This window comes from Dryobates pubescens, chromosome 34 (assembly GCF_014839835.1).
Source record: "Dryobates pubescens isolate bDryPub1 chromosome 34, bDryPub1.pri, whole genome shotgun sequence".
Taxonomy (NCBI): domain Eukaryota; kingdom Metazoa; phylum Chordata; class Aves; order Piciformes; family Picidae; genus Dryobates; species Dryobates pubescens.
In genome coordinates, this window is record NC_071645.1 from 6,530,392 (window position 1) to 6,548,239 (window position 17,848).

General features: G+C 54.2%; 1 protein-coding gene across 1 annotated transcript in view; it reads right to left on the bottom strand.

Annotated features, from left to right (window-relative positions):
• Positions 1-17,848, bottom strand: part of NCAPD3 (non-SMC condensin II complex subunit D3) — a 50,188-nt gene that overhangs the window by 498 nt on the left and 31,842 nt on the right. Inside the window, exons 22-33 of the mRNA XM_054176167.1 lie at positions 15,760-15,998; positions 12,844-12,923; positions 11,445-11,582; positions 10,490-10,623; positions 8,918-9,117; positions 7,762-7,872; positions 7,154-7,303; positions 6,243-6,406; positions 5,042-5,181; positions 4,867-4,938; positions 799-876; positions 617-671 (exon numbers count right to left, since the gene is read on the bottom strand). Coding sequence (XP_054032142.1) covers positions 617-671; positions 799-876; positions 4,867-4,938; positions 5,042-5,181; positions 6,243-6,406; positions 7,154-7,303; positions 7,762-7,872; positions 8,918-9,117; positions 10,490-10,623; positions 11,445-11,582; positions 12,844-12,923; positions 15,760-15,998 — 1,561 coding nt within the window. The remainder of the gene's footprint in view (positions 1-616; positions 672-798; positions 877-4,866; positions 4,939-5,041; positions 5,182-6,242; positions 6,407-7,153; positions 7,304-7,761; positions 7,873-8,917; positions 9,118-10,489; positions 10,624-11,444; positions 11,583-12,843; positions 12,924-15,759; positions 15,999-17,848) is intronic.

The following is a 17,848-nucleotide window of genomic DNA, read 5'->3' on the forward strand; positions in this document are numbered from 1 at the left end:
AGCAACCCCAGCTCCCTCAGCCTCTCCTCACAGGGCTGTGCTCCAGACCCCTCCCCAGCTTTGTTGCCCTTCTCTGGACACCTTCAAGTCTCTCAACCTCCTTCTTAAATTGAGGGGCCCAGGACTGGACACAGGACTCAAGGTGTGGCCTAACCAGTGCAGAGTAGAGGGGCACAATGACTTCCCTGCTCCTGCTGGCCACACTATTCTTGATGCATGCCAGGATGGTATTGAGCTTCTTGGCCACTTGAAGCACTTCACCAGTTTTTCATAGAATGGTTGGAAAGGACCTCAAAGCTCATCCAGTTCCAACCCCCCTGCCATGGGCAGGGACACCTCCCACCAGCCCAGGTTGCTCAAGGCCTCATCCAACCTGACCTTGAACACCTCCAGGCAGGGGACATCCACAGCCTCCCTGGGCAGCCTGTTCCAGTGTCTCCCCACCTCAATGTAAAGGATTTCTTCCTAATTTCCAGTTTCAATCTCCCCTTTCCCAGCTCAAAGCCAGTTCTCCTCATCCTGTCACTCCCAGCCTTTCTCCAAAGTCCCTCCCCAGCTTTCTTGCAGGCTCCTTGCAGGTGCTGGGATGGCAGCTCCAGCCCCACACTGAACTCACGGTTTCTCTGGCGACGTCAAACAGATAACTTCTCTCTGCTCAGCCTCCTCCTCCCCTGCAAACAATGCAGATATTTTCATATTTCCAAAAAATGCTAAAGACTTGATCATTTGGGTTGGTTTTTTTTCCCCCCCTTTTCCTCCCTCCCCCCCTCCCAAATTAGAGCCACAGAAATAACTTGCCTGGAGGAGCTGAACCCGGTGTGCGCGTCATGCTGATGTAACTGACCCCAGCACCGAAAGTCAAGTCATGGATGGTCTCTGAAAGGACAAGCACATATCAGCAGTCAGCTTGTGACATGGCCAGAGGGCAAGGCATGCTGTCTTAGAGCACTTCAGTGTCACAGAGAAGGAGCATCCAGTTAATTGCAAGCACACACACAGCTCTGGTTTGCAGCACAGCGACTCCCAGATTCACAGAATGGGTTGGGTTGGAAGGGACCTTCAATACCATCCAGTTCCAACCCCCCTCCTGCCATGGGCAGGGACACCTCCTACCAGCCCAGGGTGCTCAGGGCTTCATCCAGCCTGGCCTTGAACACCTCCAGAGAGGGGACATCCACAGCCTCCCTGGGCAACCTGTGCCAGAGTCTCCCCAGCCTCACTGGGAAGAATTTCTTCCTTATCTCCAGTCTCAGTCTCCCCTCTCCCAGCTCAGTCTCATTTTGTCACTCCCAGCCCTTGTCACAAGTCCCTCCCCAGCTCTCTTGCAGCCCCCTTTAGGTACTGCAAGGCTGCTCTAAGGTCTCCTTGGAGCCTTCTCTTCTCCAGGCTGAACAGCCCCAGCTCTCTCATACCTTTCTGTCCCCATAGGGGAGGTTTCCAGCTCTCTGATCATCTTTGTGGCCTCCTCTGGACACACTCCAGCAGTACAACACAGACTTCATACAGAGAAGGCATAGAACTGTTTGTGCTGTAAGGTCCCTGCTCCTGGAACCAAGAGGGCTTCTCTTGAGAGCCCAGCTCTGACCACTCAGCTAACTATGGGGACTGGCCTTGAACACCTCCAGGGAGGAGACATCCACAACTTCCCTGGGCAACCTGTTCCTGTCTCTCCCCACCCTCACTGGAAACAATACCTTCCTCATCTCCACTCTCAATCTCCTCTCTCCCAGCCCAAAGCCATTGTCCCTCCTCCTGTCACTCCCAGCCCTTGTCAAAAATCCCTCCCCAGCTCTCCTGCAGCCCCCTTCAGGTACTGGATGGCTGCTCTAAGTTCCCTCAGAGCCTTCCCTTCTCCAGGTTGAGCAGACCCAACTCTTTCAGCCTGTCCCCATCAGGGAGATCCTCAGTGTGTCCCACCCAGCCTCACCACTCTGCTGCCCCTGCTGTGCCCAGCAGCTTCCTGCTCCAGATTTACCACCTGCTCTGCATGTGACCTCAGTCAGGCAGCTCCTTGTGCTGCCTAGGTGGGAAAGCCTCAGCTCCCACTGAAGCTTTGCCATCTTGCCCAACAAGAGGTTAGTCTCAGCCCAGTTGCTTTGCCCAGTCAGAAGGGGGGGCCCCTGCAGACTGACAGAGGACCTGAGCAGCCGTTCCAGGAGGAGCTGCCTACAGCCAGACAAGAGGAATCACTTGACAAGGAAGCCAGATAAAATTTAGCTTGCCTGAATAGGCCAGAGTTGTCAGCTGTCTCTTCCCTGTCATTTATCTCAGGAAAGATGTCACAATATTCAGATTTTACTTTATTCAGAGCTCTGTTTTATGCTCATGTTTCCCAGAAGCTTTCAGAAGGAATTAAGGTAGAAAGAGCTTCATAGGGCAGGAGTTGGAAACTCTGCTGAAAGGCCTTCTCTCTACAAACTGAGTCTGCTCTGTAACTGCTTCCCTGTGCAGGAAAGCAATCACTGAAGCTTGTAATGGAAACCCAGTTCCTTAGTTGGCTTCTGCCATCTCTTAGGACTGTCCTGTAGGTGTCCAGGCTTTGTGACTAGTGCATGGAAAAGCACCAGACCCACCCAGCCCTTCCTCAAAGGAAGCAGCAGGAGCTGAGGAGGAGACCCAAAAGACAGCAGGGAAGGGAGTGACAGCCAGAAGAGTCAAGATGAAGAGGGGAGACAGCTGCTCTTAACTCCTCAAGTACAAAGTGGTTTACAAAGAGCTGCATCTGTGCTAGCTTTGGAATGCTGGAGCAGAGGAATCAGGAGGGTTTATTTTGATTGTCTGTCAGCCTGCAAGGCCCAGCACCGCCAGGCAGATGGCTCAACACACGCTCACTCCAGTGATGGAGCTGCTCTGTACAGTTTGTCTCCCTGCTGAAGGACACATGCTGCCTCCAAGAGAAGCAATTCAGCACTAGTAGCACTGCAGATTAACGTTCCTCTTCCTCCTTTCCCACCATATGGTGCTTAAGAGAAACAGCCGTGCGGGCTTCCAGACGGAGATGTGGTGCCTCGAGATTCCTGCCCTCTGAAAACACGACCCTCCCCTTTCCTTTCTGGCACAGACATCACACAACCATAGCATTCTTTTGGTTGGAAAAGACCTTTAAGATCATCAGCTCCAACCATCAGCCCAACACCTCCATGGCCACTAAACCACATCCCATAGTGCCTTGGCCACGGGTCTCTTGAACACCTCCAGGCATGGGGACTCCACCACTTCCCTGGGCAGCCTGTTCCAACCCCTGACCACTCTTCCAGCAAAGAAATTGTTCCTCATCTCCAGCCTGAACCTCCCCTGGCACACAATTTCAGGCCTATCCCCTGATACTAGGGAGAAGAGACAGACCCCCACCTCACTCCAACCTCCTTTCAGGGAGCTGTAGAGAGCAATGAGGTCTCCCCTCAGCCTCCTCTTCACGCTAAGCACCCCCAACTCCCTCAGCTGCTCCTCATAAGCTTTGTTCTCCAGGCCCTTCAGCACTGCTTGTTGCTCAGGCAGCAAAGAGAAGCACTGAGCAGACAAATCTGGCTGAACAGCAGAGCAGAGAGAAGAGCAGGGTCAGATTTTCCAGTGGCTGCACACCACTGCCGCCAGTTTGCTGCTGCCTGCCCGCCGCTGTCAGGTATTTGCAGAGTGCTGCACAGCTGACTGCCTTATCTCTGCCTGTTTGCACAGACAGCCCCAGAGCACAGGCAGGCAGCCAGCCCTGCTTCTGCAACACCCACCCCTCCCCAAACATCTCACCCCTGCCTAAGGACAGCTGCCCCCTCAGACACTGTGCTCCCAGCTTAGCTAGCTGGAGCTCTCTCTGGAGCGTGGTTGGGACACCTTAGGGCTGCATTTCAGGATCTGAAGGGGACCTACAGCAAGGGTGGGGAGGGACTGTTTGGAGGGCTAGCAGTGATAGGACAAAAGGCAGTGATTTGAAACTAGAGCAGGGCAGATTTAGGTTGGACATCAGAAGGAAGTTCTGCACAAGGAGAGTGGTGAAATCCTGGAACAGGTTGCCCAGAGATGTGGTTGAGTCCCTGTCCCTGGAAACATTGAAGATCAGACTTGATGTGGCCCTCAGCACCCACATCTAGTTGGAGATGTCCCTGCTGCCTGCAGGGGGTAGGGCAAGATGACCTTTGAAGGTCCCTTCCAACCCAATGCAATGTGAATCTGTGCTCATCACACTCACAATTCACATTACAACAGAGATGCCCTAAAGGATTTCAGCAACAAGCTAGCATAAATGACAGGAATCTACTGCTGAACTCAGCTCCACTTGTTTTTGACTACATCTGCCTCTTCCACCTCAGAAAGGGACACTGCAGAGTGCTGCAGGGCTGTCAGAAAGCACCCATAGAATCAGAGTGGTGGAGGTTAGAAGGGACCTGTAAAGATCAAATTCAATCCCCCTGCCAGAGCAGGATCACCCAGGACAGATCACACAGGACCACATCCAGATGAGTTTTGAAAGTCTCCAGAGCAGACTCCACAACCTCTCTGGGCAGCCTGCTCCAGGGTTCCAGCACCCTCACAGTGAAGAAGCATCTCCTCATGTCGAGGTGGAACTTCCTGTGTTGCAGCTTATATCCACTGTTCCTTGTCCTATCACTGGGCACCACCACAAAGAGCCTGGCACCTTCTACCTTGACACTCACCCCTCAGATATTTACAGACATTGATCAGATCTCCTCTTAGTTCAATGGTTCTACCACAACCATTTTGAGAGCTCAATAATCCATGACTGGATCAATGATCAATAATCCATGACTGATCCTTCTCTGCTCTTCAGAGAGGCAGCAGTGCATGGCTCTGCTGAGGGAACCAGTGCTCAGCCCAGTGTGGGCAGGCAGGGCTGCTCTGGGGGACACTCACGTTCCGGTGTGCTGATCGCTCGGCCTGCCACCAACTCATTTCCTCCAGAAGACCTCTGGCTTTGAAAGGATGCTAGAAATGACAAGGAAATGATTAAGGACAGGAGTGTACTCACTTAGAAACCTCAAGGGTCTAACAATCAGGCTGTGTCAACTGGCTCAAGGCAAGCTCATACCTTGCTTGCTGCCAGCCATGCTCGATGGAAGGGATGCAGCCAACAAACATCCTCCAATGCTCTTGCTGCGCTGCCTGTCTTGGGCTTCCATGGCTTTCCTGGCAGAGTTCAGGATGGCAAAGGTGCTCAAGGATGCTGGCCTGCAAGGCAAAGAAGGGGACAGAAACAATCAGGTGATTTCCTCCTGCAAGCCCAGATGAATAGAATAGAACAGAACTAACCAGGCTGGAAAAGACCTTTGAGTTCGAGTCCAACCTATCACCCAACACCATCTAATCAACTAAACCATGGCACCAAGTGCCTCATCCAGGCTCTTCCTAAACACCTCCAGGGATGGGGACTCCACCACCTCAGTGGTGCAGGTCAAGAGAGATCTGTCCCCTCCCAATCCCTTGTGATCTTAAACACCAGAAGAAGAAGGTTATGCTGCAACTCTGGTGACTTTCATGTCAATAAGTAAGGACTTCCATCAGTAAGAGTGTGGCCAGCAGCTCAAGGGAGGTTTCTTCTCCCCTTCTGCTCTGCCCTGGTGAGGCCACATCTGGAATACTGTGTCCAGTTCTGGGCTCTACAGTTCAAGGAGGACAGGGACTTGCTGGAGAGGGGACAGAAAAGGGCTACAAAGATGCTGAGGGCACTGAAACATCTCTGTGAGGAGGAAGGCTGAGAGAGCTGGGGCTGTTTAGTGTGGAGAAGAGCAGCCTGAGGGGGATCTGATCAATGCTGATCAATACTTCAAGGGTAGGTGTCAGGAGAATGGGACAGTGGTGCCCAGTGACAGGACAAAAGGTAACAGGAACAAACTTGAACATCAGAAGTTCCATATAAAGGAGAGGTGGATCTTCTGTAACTGAAGGGTGATGGAGCCCTGGAACAGGCTGCACAGGGGGTTGGTGGAGTCTCCATCTCTGGAGACAGTGCTGGACATGCCACTTGGTGCCATGGTCTAGTAATCAGGAGGGCTTAGGTGACAGGTTGGACTTGAGGAGCTTTGAGGTCTTTTCCAATCTGGTTGATTCTATGATTCCAAACCCACCTGAATGTGTTCCTGTGTGACCTTCTCTAGGTGAACCTACCTTGGCAGGGGGTTGGACTGGATGATACTCAACAGGTCCCTTCCAACTCCTACCATTCTGTGAGGGGATAAGCAGAGCAACAGCCCTGCAGAAGATCCCAACTGGTAACACAAAGAAACCCATACCTGTGTCTGAGCAATGGCTGTTTCAGAGCTTTAGGTGAAGCAGCCTCCAATGGCACAGAGGAAAGCCTTGATCCAGCGGGCAGGGACTGCCTCCCACGTACAGGAGTCTGAGCATTGTCATTCCAGCCACCAGAAGGTACAGCTGTCTCCAAAGATGGAGGTTGCTACAGAAAACAGGAGAATGGATGGTGTGACTAACAATGGGTACAAGATGCTGTGTGCTGGAGAAGTGCCCTTTGTGTGATGGATGTAAAGGGGGGTGCCAGGGAGAAAGGATTTGCTGGACAAAGTGTTACCAGGGAGTGAGCAGGGAGCCTTGATGGGGTACATATGTCCTAGTTTAGAGGTCTATATATAGGTGCTCTTTCAAAAAGTCAGCAGAGAGGGAAAGGTACTTCCAGGGTAGAAGTCATCTCATCTTAAGGTAGGCAACTAAAATAGCTCAGGACAATTGCCCCAAGCACAGAGCTCATTTCTTTACACCGCCTTCCAAAGAGGATCTGCCTGACTAGGACAGATGCAAGCTTCCACTCTGTATATCCCTTTAAATCAGACAAAACAAACAAGCCAAGCAAAAGGGGCTCATTTTTACCACTCTGGGAACAGAGAGCAACACACCATGCAAGCACAGCCTGTGGTGACTGAAACTTTGCTTTCCCTCTCAATTCAGCTCTCCTCCCATTAATTGTTTGCTGCTCCCCTTTAGCACGTGGTGTTTGTTGTCGCTCTGAGTGCACTCCACGACTCTGACAAGCCAAGCTTCTGCCAGCAAACACCAAGAGCAGTGAGAACATTACACAAGCACTCTGTTCCCAGTGCTGTAACAGACACACAGGGGCTGGCTGTGACGTGCACAGCGGCTTCAGCAGGGCCAGGACGTGGACGGAGTTAACGGCGGCACCACCACCAACCTCTGCCTGCGCCGCCGCGACCTGCTCCGACTCCTCCTCGCTGGCCAGCTGCTCTTCATACCTCTTCATGTCATACTCCAGCTCGGCTGCCAGCTGCTTGTCCACAGCAAAGAAGTCTTTGATTTCACTTCTGTAATCTTGCATCATTTCCTGCAGCAATAAGGCATGGTGAAACTCTCTCTGGGAAACCTCTCCCTGTCTACTGCCTCAACATCTCCGTTCGGCTCACAGCTGCTCAAGTGCAAAAGGAAATACCAGTTGGTAGAGCAGAGGTGTTTTTAACAGACTAAGAGTTTGGGTTCCAGTTGGAGCTTCAGAACATGGAGGGAGGGGGGAAAAAAAAAGAGCTTTCCAGCATCCAAGCCTTCTGCCCACGTCCCACTGAGGAGGTTCACACCTAACACACTGTGAGATCCTTATCTCAAGTCCCCTCCACCTCCTACATTATTTAGCACGGTGGCAGTGGCACAACATCATATGCCTCCTCAGTTTCCTTCTAAGAAGGCTGCTTGTTCCATTGCTGCTTGCACATCTAACACATTAACTGGAGAGAGGAAAGGGGAGGGGGGGGAAAAATAAAGTCCCGACAAGGAAACGCCTCCCCTTACCCGAAGGTAGTTCATGAGGTCCCTAAGAGCCGGGATCCTCTTCTGCTCCATCAGAGTCTTCAGGGATGTGATTATTGGGATGACATTCTCCACGAAGTTCTTCTTTTGAACCTTTGTTTGAAGGAGGCATCAGCAGTTAGAAGGAGAAGCCACTCCGTGGTCGGCTGAATGGCCTGAAGCGAGCAGTGCTCCCGCAGCTCAGAAGGGGAATTACTGCAATTAAGCTGCTCTTAAGCCGCGCCCAGAGCTGGGTTTTTAACGTCTAAGAGCCATCACTAATGGCCTGCCTTCTTACACCCAAGGCAAAGGGCCAAAAGATGCCCCCCAAACCCCATTGTTCCACTCAAATGCTTCACAACCATGAAAGATGCAGAACAAATGGAGCCTGGCATAGCTTCACAGCCCGCAGAGGAAGTGCAACCCTGAGCACGCCAAGAGATCCCTTGGCTAAGACTGTTCTTCACCAATCTAGCCAGAAGGTTGTGTTTGGCCAACACCCACAGCTTCCACAGGTGCCCTTGGATCAGGGTGGACCTACAGACTCTCAGTAACAGCCTCTGGGCACAGCAGGTCACTGGCATTCCTGTGTATGCTCCCTGGAGCATCTTCATAGGATCATTATGGTTGCAAAACAACTCCAAGATCATCAAGTCCAACCTTCTACCCAACACCTCCATGACCATGAGTCAACTATGTTTACTTGCTCCTCAAACACCTGCAGGGACAGTGACTCCATCACCTCCCTGGGCAGCCTGTTCCAAAGCCTGACCACCCTTGCAGCAAAGGAATTGTTCCTCATGTCCAACCTGAGCCTCCCCTGGTGCAGCTTGAGGCCAACTCTTGTCCTGTCACTTACTTAGGAGAAGAGTCCAACACTGCTTTCACTGCAGCCTCCTTTCAGGCAGCTGTAGAGAGCAATGAGTGCTCCTCTCAGCCTCTTCTTCAGGCTGAACCACCTCAGCTCCCTCAGCCTCTCCTCACCAACCCCTCACCACCTTCACTGCCTTTCTCTGTACCCACTCCAGCCCCTCAATGTCTGGCTTAGATTTGTGTGGCCTCACTAATGCTGGCCACTCCTGCTGGCTGGCTTGCACAAGTCACAGAGCCTTCCAGTATGGCAAGCCCCCTTCCCACCCCACAATCAAGTGCCACTCACCTGTGAGATGATCTTTTTCTGTGCCACCTGCATGACAGCATTGGCCATTGCCAACTCATCTTCATCAGGCTGCACATCATCATCAGGCTTTGATCTCATGGTTGACAGCTTGATTTCTTTGCAGCTGAGGACTTCAAATGTGTCTGAAAGCAGCTCACTGGCTTCCAAGTCCAATGGAAGGACCATATCCACAAAACATGCTGCAAAAACACAAGGAGGAAGTAAGTACTCACTGGGATGGGCAGTGCCAGGGAAGGCAAGAAGATAGCAGAGCTGGGTTGAGAGCCTAATGGCATAGAGACCAGGTGGAGGCCTGGAAATTCCACTTCAACATGAGGAGAAACTTCTTTGGTGTGAGAGTGCTGGAGCCCTGGAGCAGGCTGCCCAGAGAGGTTGTGGAGTCTCCTTCTCTGGAGAGTTTCAAGACCCATCTGGATGCATTCCTGTGTGACCTGCCCTAGGTGACTCTGCTTGGGCAGGGGGTTGGACTCTTATCTCTAGAGGTCCCTCTCAACCACTACCATTCTGTGATGTATGTGTCCTCATTTCTGTATTCAGCTGGTATGAGAGCTGCAAAATGCCAGCTGATTGCTGCACAGCCAGTTCTGCCTATGAATATATAAGCATGTCCCATCAGAATCAAAGCAAATCTCTTTAGTTCAGAAAGATTTTTGCTCCATTCTCATTTCTTTTCTTTCTTTTTTTTCCCACCAGTGTACAGAATACAAAATTAACCAGGTAGGAGAAGACCTCAGAGATCAAGTCCAACCTATCCCCCAACACCATCTAATCAACTAAACCATGGCACCAAGTGCCCCATCAAGGCAGTTTTTAAACACCTCCAGTGATGGTGACTCCACCATCTCCCTGGGCAGCACATCCCAATGGCCAATCTCCCTTTCTGTGAAGAATTTCTTCCTCACAGCCAACCTAAACCTCCCCTGGCACAGCTTGAGACTGTGTCCTCTTGTTCTGGTGCTGCTTGCCTGGGAGAAGGGACCTACATTGAGAAGGACATTGAGAATCTTGAAGGTGTCCAGAGAAGGGCAAGGAGGCTGGGGAGGGGTCTGGAGCACAGCCCTGGGAGGAGAGGCTGAGGGAGCTGGGGTTGCTTAGCCTGCAGAAGAGGAGGCTCAGGGGAGACCTTCTTGCTGTCTACAACTCCCTGAAGGGAGGTTGTAGCCAGGTGGGGGTTGGGCTCTTCTGCCAGGCAAGCAGCACCAGATCAAGAGGACACAGTCTCAATCTGTGCCAGGGGAGGTTTAGGCTGGAGGCGAGGAGGAAGTTCTTCCCAGCAAGAGGAATTGGCTATTGGAAGGTGATGCCCAGGGAGGTGGTGGACTCCCTTTTGCTGGAGATGTTCAAGAGGGGACTGGATGTGGCACTTGGTGCCATGGTTTAGTCATGAGGTCTGTGGTGACAGGTTGGACTTGATGATCTGAGGTCTTTTCCAACCTTATTGATTTTATGACCCCCACCTGCCTACAACCTCCCTTCAGGTAGTTGTAGATGGCAATAAGGTCTACAGACACCAGTACTTTGTTTGCCAGATTTTGAGAGGCAGACCCTTACCTAGGATGTTGTGGCTGATATTTGTTGTAATGTTGAACCTCTGCTCATCTGTGAAGTGCTCCAGCAGGAACCTGTAGATGCTCATCCTTTTCTCTCTATTATCTTTTCCCTTCAGAGAGAAGAGATTCTTTGCCCTGGGGCAGAGCAAGACATTTCACAAAGGGCCAAGTCACATTATGACAGCTCACAGAGAGAACAAGACTGCCAAAATCAGCAAGGAAGAGTTGAATGTCACTTGCAACACCCAGAAACCTGTTAAGATACAGCAAGAGCCCAGAGATCATGAACCTCTCCTGTGCCAGGCTTAGGTTGGAGATGAGGGACAATTTCTTTGCTGCAAGAGTGGTCAGGGATTGAAACAGGCTGCCCAGGGAGGTGGTGGAGTCCCAGGGATTGGGTTGGTCTCTTCTCCCTACTCTCAGGTGATAGGAGAGGAAATAGCCTGAAATTGTGCCAGGGGAGGGTTAGGTTGGAGATGAGGAACAATTTCTTTGCTGCAAGAGTGGCCAGGGATTGGCACAGGCTGCCCAGGGAGGTGGTGGAGTCCCCATCCCTGGAGGTGCTCAAGAGACCTGTGGCCATGGCACTCAGGGACATGGTTTAGAATAGAATAAACCAGGTTGGAAGAGAACTTTGAGATCATTGAGTCCAACCTATCACCCAACACCATCTAATCAACTAAACCATGGCACCAAGCACCCCCTCCAGTCTCCTCCTAAACACCTCCAGTGATGGCAGCTCCACCATGGTGGTGTTAGGGTGATGGTTGGACTCCTTGACCTCAGAGGTCATTTCCAAGCAAGACAATCCTATGATTCCATCACACCCAGAAGCCCTCCCAGCAGTGTCATGGGGAAAGCAGCAGACAACTGAACTCTGTTTCTCCCCCACTGCACCACCAGCCCTTTGCTGCATGGCCAGGCAGCCCCTCAGGTGGCACTGAGGAGACACAAACCTTGCACTCTGGGGGAACCTGTTGTACTTCTCATGCTTCTCATAGCTGTTGAAATGGAAGATGCACTCAATGAAGTGCTGGGAGAACATGACTGGATTCCTCTTCAGCAAGAGGTGCACCAAGCAGAACTCTGCAAACCTGGAAAGGAGGGAAAGGAAGAACTCATCAGCTGCTAGCTTCCAAAAGCCACCCCCCTGAGGCATGGTGCAGGGTCATGAGCTGTAAAGCCCATGGGGATGGGCTTTCCTCTGCTACCTCTCCCTCAAGACCACATTTAATTCTTGCCTAGTTCCACCTGGGCTCCAGCAGGAATCTCAGCTTATTGACATGAAGCCTTTTGGCCCTCCAGAAGGGGGATAGATGCTTTCAGCAGCCACACCACTGCTTCAAGCTTTTGCCATTGAACAGAGGGAGAAATCAATTGGAACTCAAACTCAGGCCCCCAAACTTTCATTATTTGAATAACTTCACTCTGGCCAAGGCACTCAAAAGTGCTTTGCAAAAAGAAAAAGTTAATCAGCAAAGCCCTGCAAGAGGTGGAAGTCAATCCCAGACCTGAAGAATGTGTTCTCTCCTCTGGAAGCAGGCACTGAATGCAGATGCAGAGAAAAAAGGCTCCCAAAGAAAGAGCACCCTGTTCCTTAGCTAAAGCCCTAGGAGCATGATGCTGCAATGTCACCATCTACTGGAAAGACATTTGTAGCTGTTTGAAAACACACTGAAGAGAAAAGAGGGTGCCTGTGCCTAGGAAGCAATGCCAGGATGGTGGCTTTGGAAACACCAATCTTCATGTGAACTGCTCCAGGGAAGAACACACAGCAAGGGGGGTCCAAGCCTCCCCTGCATCCAGCAGCATGTTGTATGATCAGGTCAGGCTGGGGGATAAGGAAATTGAGAGCAGCCCTGCAGAGAAGGACTTGGGGGTGCTGGTGGATGAAAAGCTGGACAGGAAGCAGCACTGGGCACTGGCAGCACAGGAGACCAAGGGCAGCCTGGGCTGCATCCAAAGCAATGTGGCTAGAGATGGAGAGAGGGATCCTGCCCCTCTGCTCTGCTCTGGGGTGACCTCACCTAGAGCACTGCATCCAGCTCTGGAGCCCTCAATGCAGGAAGAGCATGGACCTGAAGGAGGGGATTCTGCCCCTCTGGGCTGCAGGTGCCCACTGCTGGCTCACGTCCAGCTTCTCATCTATCAGTAACTGCAAGCCCTTTTCTGCAGGGCTGCTCTCAGTCTTACCATCCCCCAGCCTGGATTGATACCTAGGATTGCTTTGACCTGGGTGCAATCTGCTGTGTCACTGCCTTTTTTTCCCTCTGCATCCTGAAGGTGCAAGACTACGACAGGTTTGAGCGCTTCTGATCTTCAGCCCCTTGGTTGTTTCGCAGGTGGGTATCTTACCTGGCAATTTCTGGGTCTGGATCCACCAAGACACTGACAAAACGGAAGAAGAGAGAATCTTTCCATTTCACAAACTCCTCCTGTAAGAAATGGCAGAAAGCATTCAGCCTGAGCTGGGGAATATTCAACCTGAAGCAGGAAAAACCCTGTGTGGGAGCCCGGCAGCCCACCCACGCCAGGACCCGAGGCAGCCCCACAGCTCCCCGAGCCAGGACCAGGACCCGAGGCAGCCCCGCGGCCCCACGAGGCAGGACCAGGACCCGAGGCAGCCCCACAGCCCCCCGAGCCAGGACCTGGACCTGAGGCAGCCCCACAGCCCCCCGAGCCAGGACCTGGACCCGAGGCAGCCCCGCGGCCCCCCGAGGCAGGACCAGGACCCGAGGCAGCCCCACAGCCCCCCGAGCCAGGACCTGGACCTGAGGCAGCCCCGCGGCCCCACGAGGCAGGACCAGGACCCGAGGCAGCCCCGCGGCCCCCCCTGAGGCAGCCCCGCGACAGCCCCGTGGCCCCCTGAGCCGGGACCTGGGACCCAGGAGCGCCCCGCGGGCACCCCGAGCCGCCAGCCCCGGGACCCAGGGGCAGCCCCGCGGTCCCCCGAGCCACCAGCCCCGGGACCTGGGGCCAGGGGCAGCCCCGCGGCCCCCCCCGAGCCAGCCCCGGGACAGCCCCGTGGTCCCCCCGAGCCGGGACCTGGGACCCAGGAGCGCCCCGCGGGCCCCCCGAGCCGCCAGCCCCAGGACCCAGGGGCAGCCCCGCGGCCCCCCCGAGCCAGCCCCGGGACCCAGGGGCAGCCCCGCGGCCCCCCCGAGCCAGCCCCGGGACCCGGGGCCGGGGGCAGCCCCGCGGCCCCCCCGAGCCAGCCCCGGGACCCGGGGCAGCCCCGCGGCCCCCCGAGCCGGGACCTGGGATCCAGGAGCGCCCCGCGGGCCCCCCGAGCCGCCAGCCCCGGGACCCAGGGGCAGCCCCGTGGTCCCCCGAGCCGCCAGCCCCGGGACCTGGGGCCAGGGGCAGCCCCACGGCCCCCCCAAGCCAGCCCTGGGACAGCCCCGTGGCCCCCCGAGCCGGGACCTGGGACCCAGGAGCGCCCCGCGGGCCCCCCGAGCCGCCAGCCCCGGGACCTGGGGCCCAGGGCAGCCCCGCGGCCCCCCGAGCCGGGACCCAGGGGCAGCCCCGCAGACTGCACCTCAGGCAAAGAATGAGCCAGCTGTACCACTACAGCTGGAGACACACAAAACAAACCCTGAGCAGCCAGAGTTTCGGAGGATGCTTTGAACACCACGAATGCCACAGCAGCAAGCAGTTAGGTTTACCAGGGCTATGAATAAGAAACACCCCCCCCCAAAAAACCCAGTAGAAACATGACAAAAAGAGCCTGTTCTCCCATCTCGAGGCACATGTGCTCTTCAACACCTTTCTCAGAGCCAAATGCGCTCCCAAATCTGCCTTGCTTAGCTCCATGTGAACAGCAGGAGGGTAAGCATCTCGGGCAGGTTGCCCAGGGAGATGGCAGAGTCATCATCCCTGGAGGTGCTCAAGAAACCTGTGGCCATGGCACTGTGGGACAGGGTTTAATGGCCATGGTACTGTTGGGTTGATGGTTGGTCTGGAGACAGGCAGAGAGAGCAGGAGAAAACCAGTGCTGGGATGCTCATTATCTTCATTCACCCAGGGGAACAAAGAGAAGACAGGAAAAAGAGAGAGGTGGTGGAGTCTACAGGCTGGGGTCAGAGTGGCTGGAGAGCTGCCAAAGAGAAAGGGAGCCTGGGGGTGCTGATTGACAGCTGCCTGAACATGAGCCAGCAGTGTGTCCAGGTGGCCAGGAAGGCCAAGGGCATCCTGGCCTGCATCAGGAACAGTGTGGCCAGCAGGAGCAGGGAAGTCCTTGTGCCCTGTGCTCAGCACGGCTGAGGCCACCCCTGGAGTCCTGTGTCCAGTTCTGGGCTCCTCAGCTCAAGAAGGACATTGAGAGACTTGAAGGTGTCCAGAGAAGGACAAGGAGGCTGGGGAGGGGTCTGGAGCACAGCCCTGGGAGGAGAGGCTGAGGGAGCTGGGGTTGCTTAGCCTGCAGAAGAGGAGGCTCAGGGAAGACCTAATTGCTCTCTCCAACTCCCTGAAGGGAGGTTGGAGCCAGGTGGGGGTTGGGCTCTTCTGCCAGGCAGCCAGCAGCAGAACAAGAGGACACAGTCTCAGGCTGTGCCAGGGGAAATTTAAGCTCAAGGTGAGGAGAAAGTTCTTCACTAAGAGAGTTGTTAGCCATTGGGATGTGCTGCCCAGGGAGGTGGTGGAGTCCCCATCCCTGGAGGTGTTCCAGAGGGGATTGGATGTGGCCATGGTACCACTTAGTGCCATGGTTTAGTCATGGGGTCTGTGGTGACAGCTTGGACTTGGTGATCTTTGAGGTCTCTTCCAACCTTGGTGATTCTGTGATTGTGTCCATCTCTGGAGTCTTTCAAAACCTGCCTGGATGCTGTTCTGTGCAGCCTGCTCCAACAGAGCCTGCTTTTGGACTAGATGGAACTAGTACCTGCAGGGGGACTAGAAGAAAGCCAGGAGGAAACTTTTGACAAGGGCTTGTAGTGCCAGGATGAGGGGCAGTGGCTTTGAGCTGGGAGAGAGGAGATTGAGACTGGAGATGAGGAAGAAATCCTTTCCAGTGAGGGTGGGGAGACTGTGGCACAGGTTGCCCAGGGAGGCTGTGGCTGCCTCCTCCCTGGAGGTGTTCAAGGCCAGGTTGGATGAGGCTGGTAGGAGGTGTCCCTGCAGGGGGCTGGCACTGGATGACCTTTAAGGTGCCTTCCAACCCAACCCATTCTGAGACTCTGTGGATCCGCAGAGGTCCCCTCCAACGCCCTCCACCCCGTGTGAGACGCAGGGTCACCCTGGCTGCTCAGGCTGCCAGGCCCAGGCCTGCCTTACCTGCAGCAGGTTGGTGAGCAGGATCAGAGTCTGCTTGCGGATGAAGGGCTGGGGGTCCTTGAGGCAGAGGGAGACGCTGGGGATGTACCTGTCCCCCAGGGAGGTGTAGCGCACGCACAGGTCGCACATGACGATGACGACGTTGTTGCGCACCGCCACCTCCTGGGACACCTCCAGCTCCCGAGCCAGGGCCGCGATGCACTTCTTGGTCAGCTCCTCGTGCTGCAAACACAGTTTCCCTGCGAAGCAGCAGCCCAGGCTGTCAGTGCTGGGAAGAGACTGCCCCTCCCTAAGCACCACAGCCCAGCTCACTGCCTCCCCGGAGTCCAGCATGAGCTGGGAAAGGAAGCGGGGACACAAGCTCCCCTGAAGGGAGGTTGCAGCCAGCTAGAGGTTCAAGGAGGACATGGAGAGACTTGAAGGTGTCCAGAGAAGGGCAGCAAAGCTGGGGAGGGGCCTGGTGCACAGCCCTGGGAGGAGAGGCTGAGGGAGCTGGGGTTGCTTAGCCTGCAGAAGAGGAGGCTCAGGGGAGACCTTCTTGCTCTCTCCAACTCCCTGAAGGGAGGTTGGAGCCAGCTGGGGGTTGGGCTCTTCTCCCAGGCACCCAGCACCAGAACAAGAGGACACAGCCTCAAGCTGTACCCAGGGGAGGTTCAGGATGGAGGTGAGGAAGTTCTTCCCAGAGAGAGAGATTGGCCATTGGGATGTGCTGCCCAGGGAGGTGGTGGTGTCACTATCACTGGATGAGGCACTTGGTGCCCTGGTTTAGTTGACATGAAAGTCACCAGAGTTGCAGCATAACCTTCTCCTTCTGATGTTTAAGATCACAAGGGATTGGGAGGGGACAGGTCTCTCTTGACCTGCATCTCATGGGCTGCCCAGGGAGGTGCTGGAGTCCCCATCCCTGGAGGTGTTTAGGAAGAGCCTGGATGAGGCACTTGGTGCCATGGTTGAGTTGATCAGATGGTGTTGGGTGAGAGGTTGGACTTGAGGATCTCAAAAGGTCTTTTCCAACCTGGTTAATTCTATTCTCTTCTATAAACAAGAAACAAATGCTGAAACCTGGTGAGCAATCTGCACCACCCCCCAGAGAGATGATACTTCAAGGAGCTCTTCCAAACTCCTCTCAGACCTATGGTGTGGGTCTCTATGTCAGATTCCCTCCCTCACAGAGAGCTATTTCTGTGCACAGGGTATTATTCAAGGCAGCTAAAAAGAACAGCCCCAGCTGTCATAGGCATGGCAGGGAGACACCCACCTCGAGGAGCATCACTAACCCAGCTCTATATAAAACAGCCTCCCTTCTAACACCCCTGGCTCCAGTGCTATTGCTAAGCTCTCTACAGCAGCATTCAGCTCCCCAAAGCAGTTCAGGAAAGAATGATGCTGTCTGTCTGCAAGAGACCTGCTCCTAACCACAGAGGCACCACAAAAGCAGAACTTTCACTCAGTGCTCTGCCTAACACTGGAGATGGAGATCTGTCCAGGCTCCTGTCACAGAGGAGCTCTCAGCTCATGCTGGGAACAAGTAACTGCCTGCAGTCAATGTGCTCTGAACTGCACCAAGAGCAGAAAGTGTTCTTCATCTTCTGGGGAGCACATGTAAGGTGGAGAAGAAATGGCCTGAAATTGTGCCAGGGGAGGTTTAGGTTGCAGATGGGGAACAATTTCTTTGCTGCAAGAGTGGTCAGGGATTGGCACAGGCTGCCCAGGGAGGTGGTGGAGGCCCCATGCCTGGAGGTGTTCAAGAGACCTGTGGCCATGGTGGTGTTGGGTTCATGGTTGGACTCCCTGACCTCAAAGGTCTTTTCCAAGCAAAAGAATTCTATGATTCTATGACCCTTCAGCCAGACTCTGACCAGCCCCAAGTACAAGGGCAGTGCAGTTCTGAAGGGCATTGCCAATCACTGATCACCATTAGTGCAGCAACCACCCAGAGCAGCAGGCACATAGATGGCAGCAGCTGTGGTGTGTGCAGGTTGTTGCCATGGACATTTGCACAGCTGAAAGCTGTGAGCTGAGGCAGTGCAACCACTGAGCACTGTGGCTGCTGCAACTGCCACTGCTAGTAGAAAGAAATTCTTTCCAG